This window comes from Psammomys obesus, unplaced genomic scaffold, assembly GCF_907164565.1.
Source record: "Psammomys obesus unplaced genomic scaffold, mPsaObe1.curated_primary_1811, whole genome shotgun sequence".
NCBI classification, from domain to species: Eukaryota; Metazoa; Chordata; class Mammalia; order Rodentia; family Muridae; genus Psammomys; species Psammomys obesus.
Window position 1 is genome coordinate 22,221,097 of NW_026596109.1, and position 11,725 is coordinate 22,232,821.

Sequence of the window (11,725 nt, forward strand, 5' to 3'; positions counted from 1 at the left end):
TTTTTTTTTTTTAATGTATCCTGGAAACAATTGTTCATCAAGGAGAAGTCTTTAGTCTAGGGCTGCAGAAACAAATCAGGCCTGGTTGCTCTTCCAGGGTCCCCTGGTTCAATTCCCAGCACTCATGTAACTCCAGTTTCAGGAAATCTGACACCTTCTTCTGCCCTCTTCTGGCTTCTGCACACATCAGGCAAGCTCCTGGTATATAAACATAAATTCAGGCAAAACCCCCATACACATAAAATAATAAATAAAAAATACTTGTTTTGTTTTATTGTTTGTTTTTTGAGACAGGGTTTCTCCGTGTAATCCTGGCTGTCCCAGAACTGGCCCTACAGGCCAGGGTGGCCTTGAATTCAGAGATCTGCGTGATATCTCTCAAGTTCTGGGAGTAAAGTTGTGTGTGCTACCATGCCTGGCTTAAAAAACAAAACAAAACCCAAAACCTTTGTGTGGAGTCCGCGGAAGTGGAGAGACGAAGGGGCAGGGTGGAGCTCTAGCCCTGTGCTGGCCCAGGCTCTTCATCCTTAGAGGACCCTAACTTTAAGATCATCCTCTGCTACAGAAAAGGACATAGTGTGTGCCTGACACTCACCTAACATGGTGGGGTTGGCTGAGCACAGGGAAGGGGCCCTGGGAGCAAGGAAGATGCTATTTTGAGAGAAGTCTATTTGTCTCATTTTTTTTTTTTTTTAATTACCAGTATCCTCTTATCTGTTGGTGTGATCAGGTCACGTGGTAGTTTTTTGGGGGGGACATATCAGGGCTTCCCGCTCTCAGGTCGGTAGGTCCAGTTCAGTTCCCTGAGTTCTTCAGGAATGCTCCTTGCGGTGCTGGCCCTGCTCTGAAATGGTGGGTTGCCTCTTCTCCCCACGCTGTTGCTGTTGCTTCGTGAACACGACTGGCTGCTGAGTTCACCTGTCGTCTTTTAGGATGAGTCATGGATTTTTTTCCTGTGGCATCAGCTAGTCCTAGAACCTTTCCAGACACCATTTGGGTCAAGTGTGTACACTTGTGTGCATGTGTGGAAGTGAGAGGACAGCTTGCAGGACCGTGGTGTTGGTTCCACTCTGTGGGTCCTAGGGATCCAACTCAGGTCATTAGACCCTGGCACCTTTACTGGCTGAGTCATCTAATGGCCCCAGACTTCAGAGACTTTAAGCCGAAAAGACATCACCAGGTAATAATGTAGAGGTTGGGGAGGATGACTTTGAAATCCTTAAATTCTCTGGGATTTCTGCCCCAGCCTCCCAATTCCTATACTTCGTCCACTGCTGGTTCTCAGGGGCCCTTGATTCTTTGGACACCATGACGGAAACAACGGCTTTGGAAACGTGTTAAAGCAATGAGCAGTTCTTTTCAAAGACTTTAATTGTGCGTGCACCTGTCCACGTGTCTCTGTGGAGGTGTGTGGAGGTGAACGCAGTGACCACAGGGGCCAGAGGCTCCAGATGCCTTCCAGTTGGAGTTACAGGTGGTTGGGAGCCGCCCAAAGCAGCTGGGAGCCCACATGTTCTTAACTGCTGAGCCATCTCTTCCGGCCCCAGTGAGCAGTTCCTAACCGTGGGTGGATGTCAGAATCCCCGAGGAGTGCCTACTGGACGTGCCAATCCTGCCGAATCATCGGGAGTGGAAATCAGGTACATATGTCTGGAGGAAAGTCTGGAAGTGAGTCAGATGCACCTTCCTGCCTAGTGTGTCAATTCCAGTGCTGTATATGAAATTCATACAAGCATCCGTGTTTAGAAACATTACCGCAGTCTGCTGAATAGCAGAATGTTAACTTGCATTTCCTGGGTCTTTCGTTGCATTTGGTACTTCACAAGGTTAGCAATCTGTGATAAAGTGGAAATTTAAAAACATCCTTCCTCACAGAGAGCCTGACAAGCACTGTTGTTGAGTTAGCTGTATCAGAATCAGGTTACAACCCAAAACTGTTCTAAACCTAACTGAAAGGTCGTTTGACTGAGGTGGAACAGAAAGGCACCTCACTCTTTATGGCCTAGAAAAAACAAAACTTAAAACCCAGCAACTGGTCCTACCTAGGGGCTCAGCAGCCAGAAACTGCCTAACTAATAACTAACCAATAGCTAGCCAATAACTAAGGGTGTTCCACTCAACCACTAAAATTTTGTCTTGCTTGTGTGACCATTTTATTAAGTTTTCCCTCTGTGGGTTCGGCACAGAATGGTTAGAGAATCGGTGCTCACGTGAACCCTTAAGGTTCCCTGAAGCGTACCTGAAGTGGGCACCTCCCTGGGCCTCAGTGACCTCCTTCTGTGGGCTGCTGAGAGGATTAGAGACAATGTGCTCTCTAGAGCAGCTAGAACCTGCTCCCTTTAGCAGAAGGTGCTGAACCCAGGGAACAGTGCTCAAAGCCATGAGCTTCCAACTGGCTGCTGAAAATCAGACTCCTGGAAGCTGATGACTCAGGCTTTCTAATCACATTCTGACCACCCCAGACATTTGAGAGCTCTCTCAGCTCTGCAGGCTGAAGGTCACGTGCAACTAGGACGGAGGCCACGGCACAATCACCAGCCTCTGGCCAACAACACCCCACGGACATCTCCTGCCTCCTCTCAAGTTCTCTATCCTATAGGCGCTTTCTCTTTTTCCCTCTCCCCTGCCCCTTCTCCTGTAGGTCCTAGACTGCTTGGTTCTTTGCCTTTAGCACAACTGTTTTCCTGGCGGATGGTGAGAAAGACGGTCCCTGAGTATCTAAAAATAACCAGCCCATTCCTAGGGGGCCGGGCCACCTCCTGCTGACATCTCCCCTGGGCCTCACTGAGATGAGAGTACCCTGCCGGCTTTCTCTTACTGCGGTGGTACCACTGACTCTCCGAGTGGGAGTGGCGCTGTGCCGAGCTGTGCAGTGCAAACAGGCACTCCAGAGTCAGAAACTTGGGCCTGGGCTCTGAATCTGTCTCCTAAGGCTTAGGGGAGGGTTTTGTTGTTGTTGTTGTTGTTATTCTAATACCACTCTTACAAGCAACTATAGTAAGGCTATTTATTTCAGTAGAGAATTGGTTTGAACTGCTCAGTCTAACCTGGATATTCAGGAGAATGCGATGGAGTAACCTTCGTGTCTTAGAGGACCCACAGTTCTTTTTTAGCGCCTCGGGGCGGGGGTGCTTAGTCTCTGTATGTGCTGCTGGCTGTCCTAGAGCTCGCTCTGCAGGCCAGGCTGGCCTTGAGCTCACTGGGACCTCCTACCTCTGCAGTGCTGGGGTCAAAAGTGTGGGGCTCCACACCCAGCAGGGTCTATAGGTCCTGTCACCTGGTCTCGTCAGGTGAGAGTTCTAAGTAAATTCTCTAGTCAGAGGTTGCGAATGTGTACCAGGCCCAGGGTCGTGCGCCTGCCGGGCAAGGAGTCTCCCTTTGAGCTATATATTGTGAGCCCCTGCCAATGGTTTTTCATCAAATCAGTATGATTTAAAATTCCTCTATCCTCAGTTAGACGTATGATTAAAATTTTTGTCAAGAGTATGCCATCATTTTCTCAGTCATAACTCTAATGCCTACACAGATTTAATTCCAGCATCTCTCTGCTTCGCTGTAGGTGTCCCCATCTCCCTGAACTGCCCTTCTGCTGCGATCACTCTCCAGGCTTCAGCTTAGCCTTAGCGCTCAGGAAGCAGCCGCTGTCACCTTCCGGATCCAGCACACAGACTGCTTCCTTGGGTGCGCTGCCCCAGGGACTGGAATCAGCCTCCATCCTCCAGTGAGCCTCTCTACCCTTCTCCCTCGGCTGTTGCCCACTCTTGGTCCACTTAACTTCCTGTCACCTCCGTGACCCCTGCCCACCCTTCAGCCCTCATGGCAAAGCCGTCAATTCAATGTTCATGTTATAAAATCAGTCAAGCTATTTTTTAATAACGTGTATGTCTTAGTTTGGGTTACTATTGTGCTGTGATGAAACGTCATGACCAAAAACAACTAGGGAGGAAAGGGTCTGTTTGGTTTAGACATCTTGAACCACATAGTCCACTGAGGAAGCAAAGGCAGGAACACAGCCAATCAGGAACCTGGAAGCAGGAGCTGATGCAGAGGCCATGGACGGGGGCTGTTTACTGGCTGGCTCAGCCTGTCTCCTTATAGAACCCAGAACCCAGAGGTGTCCCCCCACACAAAATGAGCTGGGCCTCCCCACATTAATCCCTAATTAAGAAAATGTCCTACAGGCTTGCCTATACTGGGTCTTCCTGACGAAATTTCTCAAAATTGAGGTTCCCTCCTTTCAGGTCAAGTTGGTACCAAACTAGCCAGGACAATGTATCACAGGCTATTTTCAGATGTTCTGTTTTTGTTTTTGTTTTCTGTTTTTTGAGTCAGAGTTTCCTTGTGTAGCCTTGGCTGTTCTGGAACTAGGTCTATAGACCAGGCTGGCCTGGAACTTACAGAGATCCGCTTGTCTCTGCCTCCAAGTGTTGGGACTAAAGGCGTGCGCCACCAACGCCTGTAGATGTTCTTATTTTAATGAATGTCTGTCTTGGTTGATTCCTGATAGCAGTTACTAAGTATTTGTTGGGTGACAAAGGGTGCTATTTTATCCACCCTCTTCTCCAGGATGGTGAGGCCTGCGTCTAGCTGACATCCAGGCTGTCTGCAAGCCTTAGCACAGATGACAAGGTCTTTCTTCCACAAGAGAGGAAAGCGTAGGAAAATGGCCCTTAGAAAGCAAAAGATGATGATGTGATAATGAGGAGGAGGGGGAGGATACTACACTACAAAGAAGGCTCTAGTATTTGAGAATAATTCTTGTACAAACTGTTTACCTTGAATCTAATCAAGCTAGAAGTCCTAAGTTCTATCTAATAGGGAACCCAAGCTAACACCATGGAGAACTTCAGACAAATGCAGACTGCTGGGCATGAAGACATCATTTTAGACCAAGGATGATGGAAAGAAAAAGATACAAAGGTGATTCTAGATCAGCAGTCCCCAATCTGTGGGGCACAACTCTTTCACAGGGGTCGCCTGAGGCCAGCAGAAGACACAGACATTCACATTATGATTCATGACAGGAGCAGAATGACAGTTAGGAAGTAGCAACAAAAAGCCTTTTATGGTGGGGTCATGAGGAACTGTGTTAAAGGGTCACAGCATTAGGGAGGGTGAGGACCACTGCTCTAGAATGAGAGACGGAAGAGACCGAACAACCAAATGTAGTTCTGCTTGCTTTGGGGGCTTTGAGATAGCGTCTCCCTGCACGGACAGACTGGCCCGAACTCAGGATTATTGCCGCCACGTTTCAAGGGCTGCGGCTGCAATTTATGCAGCACCTCCAGCTCCCAATGCGTCTTACGGTCCTTGATTAAAACCTGGTTAGGAAGAGGCAACTACAAAAGGGAGAAAAAAAGGCAAACCACAACATTTGGAGTTTAGTTGAGAAGGCGGAATTAGTAATTGGTGTTGCTGATGCTTTTTCTAAGATGTGAGGAAGATATTTAATGTATTTTATGTCCGAGTGCTCTGTCTGCTCCCGTAAGCCTGTGTGCAAAAAAGGTATTTGAGAGCCACCATGTGGGTGCTGGGAACTGAACTCAGGACCTTGGGAAGAGCTGCCAGTGCTCCCAACTGCTGAGCCATCTCTCCAGCCCCAAAATTATTATTCTTAAGAAGTGTATATTGAAAAGTTTAGGGATAAACTGCCCTGATGTCTGCGACTTATTTCAAGTGACTCAGTGGTGATTACGTATGTACAGGATATATAAAGCACACAGTGGGAAGTCAGCTGCTTTGCATCTGGGTGCAAGTGTAAAGGACAAGACTATTTCCTTGTCCTTTAGTTTTTGGATTTGGAGAAAGGGTCAGATTCACTGAAGTATAATCTATATAGAATACAAATCTAGCCCCTGTCGGTTTAAAGATCTGTTTACTAACTTTTGCTGGTATTAGCAATTGAAGCCAGGGCCTCACTGGTAGGAGTGCCAGCCCAGTCTGGCTTCATGACTAATTATCACATGCAGAATCATCACCACAGCACAGCCCCAGCACATGCTATCATGACCCACATCTTTCTCCTTGCAGCCGCTCTCTCCTCCTGCCCCAGACACCACTGGCTGGTCTCCATCCCATCCCACAAGGCACTTTCAGGCCTTTTAATACTGCAGTTCGCTTGGGCTGTTGTAGCAAACTACCACACATTGGCAGCTTGAAACAATAGACATTTGTTGTCTCATAAGTATCAGGCCGTGGGGAGGGCCGCACTATCGCCGAGGCTTTGAGGAGAATCGGTGCCACTCCTTTCTCGGAGCTCCTGGTATCACTAACAACCTTGGCAGCCCTTAGCCACAGCGGTGGAACTCCGAAACCTGTCCCCATTGCTGCAGGGTGCTCTCCCTGCCTCTTTACACAGTGGTCGCCAACCTGTGGGTCGAGTGTCAGATATCCACGTTAGGATTCGGAACAGTAGAAAACGACAATTACGGAGGAGCAATGAAAATAATCGTACGGTGGGGTCACCACAGCAGGAAGCTTGAGAAGCACTGTTGTGTAAGGATACCAGGCAGGCTGGATGAGGACTGCTTTATTCCCACACGGCTCTGTTATCATTTGAAATGCCCCCACAGGCTCATCAGCTGACGGTGCTTCCGGAAGGCAGCAGAAACCTTGTGAGATAGGCCTGCACTGAGGAAGTAGGTCATCTGCCTTTAAGGGCATATTTGACCTTTTACTTAGCAGTCATCATGAAGTGGGCAGCTTTTCTCTGCAGGCTCTGTTCATATAACTGCCCAACAGCAACCTGGCCAAGGGACTGTGGGGTGTGAGCACATATATGTGTATATGTGTATGCATATATGGAATTTATTGGGATAACTGCAGGCCAGCTAATCCAACAATGTCTGGCAGTGAAAAGAAGGTCCCAGAACCCAGTACTTGCTCGATCTCACAAGGCTGGATGTCTCAGGGGGTCTTCTGTATGTGCTGTGTCCATAGAAGTAGGCTCCAATGCCAGGTAAGGATTGGATGTACTAGCATGGCGAGGGCAAGCAGGCCAAGAGCAAAAGCTTCCTCCTATGTTCTTACATAGGCTTCCAGTAGAAGGTGTGTCTTCCACTTCAAGATCTGGATCAAAAGCCTCACTCACTTCACACGGAGCAAAGATAACCTCTCACAGGTGTGCTCTCTATGTCTGGATTGTAGTCCATTCTAGATGTGGTCAAGATGACAACCAAGAATCACCATCACACCCTATCAAAGAGTTCCACTTCCCGGTGACTGTGAGCCCATGGAGGCCATTGTCGTTCAAACCAGCACATCCCCCTCCCTGGCTGCCATAGGCTTGTAGCCATATCACAGTGCAGAAATGCATGTACTCTATCTGCAAATGTTCCATTAGTCTTTCAGAGTCTCAGCGCTGTTCAAAAGTCCAAAGTTTAAAGTCTCTGAGACTCACGGGCATAACCATAACTTCCTGTAAAATAAAAAAGCAGATCACATACCCTCAACATACAATGGCACAGGATATACATTACCATTCCAAAAGGAAGAAAAGGGAGCATGGTGAGGAAATACGAAAGCCAAATCTAAAACCAGCAGGGCAAACTCCAAATTCTGCGTCTTCGTGGCTAATGTCAAAGTGTTCCTTGGATCTCCAACTCTGTTCAGCTTCGCTGGCTGCGACGCACTTCTCTCTCTTGGGCTGGTTTCTACTTCCTATCAGCAGCTCTCCTTGTCAGGTACCCCACAACTCTGGCATCTCCAGCACCTCAGGGTGTCCAGGGAAATGCAGGCACCTTCCCAGCTTCACACAGTGGTCTCTACGAGCTTCCATGCAGGGACATCTCTGACACACGCCTGGCCTCAGGCTTTCCTTAGCTGCAGAGGGAGATTCCGAAACCCCTTTCTTGTATGCTTGACGCTAACGCCAGAACCACATGGCCAGAGCTGCCGAAGTCTGCTGCGTACCTGGGCTGGAAGGTGGCCCCTTCTTTCCATTACACTTGCATTATCTTTCTGCTGTTGATGGTTTCCTTCATTGTCTAAACTTTTCTTTAAATCTTTTTCACAAGTTGGGAAGTTTAGTGACATGCGGTCTTTTCCTGAGGTCACCATTATCTCCTTGAGCACCAGGAAGTATAACTCCTATATATTCCCATATACTAGGATGTATAATTATACTTCCTGGTGCTCCTTTTCACCTCAAGCTATACATTTTGTATTTCTCTTCATCCAGCTTTTTCTTTTCATTATAGATCTGCACAAGAGTGGCTGCTGGGCTGGAGAGATGGCCCAGCAGGTAAAGGTACTTGCCAGTAAGCCTAACAATTTGTGCTTGATCCTCAGGACCACTTGGTAGAAAGAGATAAACAACTCCCACAAAGAAAGAAAACAACTCCTTCTGACCTCCACAGGAGTACCATGGCACATAGGCCCTCCCCTATAAATAAACAAAATCGAAATCTTTAAGAAAAGAAAAAGAGTGATTATTAATAATCACATGACATTATACTAGGCTGTCTTGAAATATCCTCTGCCAAAACCATTAATCAAAATTTCTTCAGCTTAACCCAGCCTCAGGCGTATTTTCTGGACAAGGGAGAAAGCAGCCACAACCCTCACCAAACTATCACAAGAATGGTCTCCAGGCCACATACTAAGGTTCTTTCCCTCCGAGACCTCTCAAGCCAGGAAGTCATAGTCTACATCACTGTCAGCACCACAGCCTTCCAGGCTTCTGCTAGGAAAGCCCACTAAGCCCCACGTTGAGTGCTGAACTGCTTTTCTAGGTCAAAGTCCTCAATCTACATTCTGCCAACACGTAGCAGGGTCAGGTCTGTCACTGCAATACCCTACTCCTGGTACCAACTTCCTTCTTAGTCCCTCTTCTACTGCTATGCGGAGACACTGTGACCAAGGCAATTCTTATTTAAAAAAACAGAACAGAACAGAAGAAAACATTTTTATTGGGGGCTTGCCTACAGTTTTAGAGGTTTAGCCCGTTGTTATTATGGCAGCATGCATGGTGTGGAGAGCTACCTCCTGAGCTGCAGGCTGAGAGGAAGACAGGGAAGGAGGGAGAAGGTGGGGGGCGGCCGACAGAGCCTGGGTCTGGATTGGGCTTTTGAAACCTCAGAGTTCGGCGGGCAGTGATGGCACATGCCTTTCATCCCAGCACTTGGGAGGCAGAGGCCTCTGTGAGTTCAAGGCCAGCCTGGTCTACAGAGTGAGCTCTAGGACAGCCAGGACTACACAGAGAAACCCTGTGTCAAAAAAAAAAAACAAAAAGAAAGAAAGAAACCTCAAAGTGGCCTCCACCCAGTGACACACTCCACAAATCACAAATTTAGATCACTATTTCAGCCTGCTACATCCCGGACGGCAGTGTAGGAGAGAGACAAGCCCCTCAGCTAGCAGTGTTAACAAGAGTGATTCACGGCGCGTTTATTTCCTGCTTGGTTCTGCCATCTTGGCTGCAGGTGCCGTATCAGCACGCCCCACAGGACGCACTTATTTCTCACCGTTTTGTCAGTTCCGGGAAAAGGCTCTTCCTGGCCTGTAGGTGGAGTTTCCCCCTGGTCCTCACCAGGAAGGGGGGCCTCCTCACACACTCTCAGCCTCTTCTCACCTTTACCTTCCACCGGCCCCACCAAACACTATCACACCGGAGATTAGAGCTTCACCTTAGATTTTTGATAAAAGTCCAGCCCACATGGAGCCAGATGACTGGAAAAGCCCTTTCACATGTTTGTTAAGTGGATAAGCCAGTAAGAGCTCAGTCGTTGGAAAGCAAGATAGTGAAACAGGAACAGGGGAGTACGCACCGACCTTTGCTAGCATCACATGGGCAGCGTCAGCTGCTGCCTGTAGAGTGTGTGGTCCTTCTCTACTGGATGTTAACTAAACGTGCTCCTTAAAACAAATGCTCATTAGCTCCCATCTGTTTTCCTGTCCCTCTCCTTGTCGTTTCTGTTGTCCTTCTTAGTGAGGAAGATATTTTCATTTTTAATTTCTTCAAAGCCTTTTCAAAGTAGGATGTGGTATAAATAAATACTTTTTAAAAGTTCAACTGGACTAAGGACAATAGCTCTCCCCAGGGATGAGGAGCAGGAAGGACCAGGGGGAGAAGGGTAGTTGGAGGACAGAAAGTTCCCCGAGAGAAGCCCCGAGCACAGCGTTCTGTGCTGTTCCGGACAAAATGGACCTTTGTGGAAAGAGCTGGATGTTGTTTTTTAAGCTGAATTATTTTGACATAAGCACTTTTGCTGCTTGGAGACAGAAATCCATTCCCATTAATTTCACAGAAATGCAATTTTGTCCATATTCACAATTGTCAACCAAGGAAACTTCCCATCCTAGACTAAAAATAGATCAAGATCAAGAAAACACAAGGCTAGAGTTGGACGTGGCCAGTAACTCGGGTGTCTTTGCTGGCAGAACCCACTGGGAAGCGGGGAAGGTGCTTTGTAAGGTCCAAAATTGATGTGGTTTTGCTCCCCAGGAGCAGAAATCCTCCAGCCATCCTACTCATCTGGGAAACACGGGCCTAATCTGAACTTGCTGGAGACTCAAACAGTAAATGAATACCACCCTTTTCTGTCCAGCTGATTGGGCCTCCGCTAATCCAGGAAGTAGTTCCCTTCTTTACTCTTTCAGAGTGTTGGTTTCTCCCCGAGTTGGGTGGGCCATGCCAAAGCTGTGCCCAGTATAAGCACCTGTTAGGGGTTCAGGGCTCGTGACTTAGTAGAGTTCTGGGGGCTGGCACTGGAGGCACTGGCTTCCTGTCACATGCTTGCCTCCTTAGTCCTTCGAAAGCAGGGTGGGCTCTGCCACATGCTAAGAGCGTAACTGGGAGCAGGTGTGTAGGAGATGCTAGTAGAGGTACTGGCTTTCTGGAATTTGGGACTTTACATGTGTTTCCCTCTCCTGACCTCCGAGAAGGCCCATGTGGAGGGTACTCCAGGAAGGTCTGGGGAGGATGTTGACACTGTCAGCAGCAGAGCCTACTGGGAAGCTCTGGGTGGGGGTGGCCCCCTCCACTTGTCTTGCTTTGTTGAAGCAGGTTTACTTAAACAAAACTCAAATTGACTTAATAGGTCTCCATTGCTTTTAAAACGTGTATAGCTTTCCAAAATGAAGTAAAAACAGAATTGGTGATGATCCCAAGTTCCAGCAAGGAGAAGGAAAACTGTATCACTCAAGCTGAGTGTAACACATGTTGTGGCTGCTCTGAAAAGCAAACTGTAGGGGCTGGAGAGACGGCTCAGAGGTTAAGAGCACTGGCTGTTCTTGCAGAGGTCCTGAGCTCAATTCCCAGCAACTACATGGTGGCTCCCAACCATCTACAGTGACATCTGGGGCCCCCGTCTGGCCTGCAGGTGTACATGTAGGCAGAACGTTGTATACATAATAAATGTAAAAAAGCAAACTGTAGTTTCTTACAAACCTAACCATTCTCTACCACTGAGACCGAGCAATTGCACTCCTAATAATACCTGTACTCACACAAAAGCCTGCATATGAGCTCTATAGCAGCTTTCCCTCCTGTAGTTGCTAAGGTGTAGGCACAACCCAAGGTCTTTTACCAGAACAGACACATAAATTCTGGCATTCACATATCATAGATTTCTGTAGCAACAAGGAAAAACTGAACAATGTAGAGAAAATGACTCAACTGGCCCTCAGGGAAACAGACTGCACAGGGAGGAAGAAAAAGAAAAGAAAAGAAAGGTTGAAAGGCAGCAGCCCAGAGCTGGCGTTCCAGGCCGCTTCTCCCACTGTG

The 11,725-nt window shown here is 47.8% G+C and overlaps 1 protein-coding gene across 1 annotated transcript in view; it reads left to right on the forward strand.

The window, feature by feature from the left end:
• Commd1 (copper metabolism domain containing 1) overlaps positions 1-3,617 on the forward strand; it is a 108,405-nt gene extending 104,788 nt beyond the window's left edge. The window contains exon 4 of the mRNA XM_055629053.1: positions 3,560-3,617. Coding sequence (XP_055485028.1) covers positions 3,560-3,577 — 18 coding nt within the window. The 3' untranslated portion in view covers positions 3,578-3,617. The remainder of the gene's footprint in view (positions 1-3,559) is intronic.
• The last annotated feature ends 8,108 nt before the right edge of the window (positions 3,618-11,725 follow it).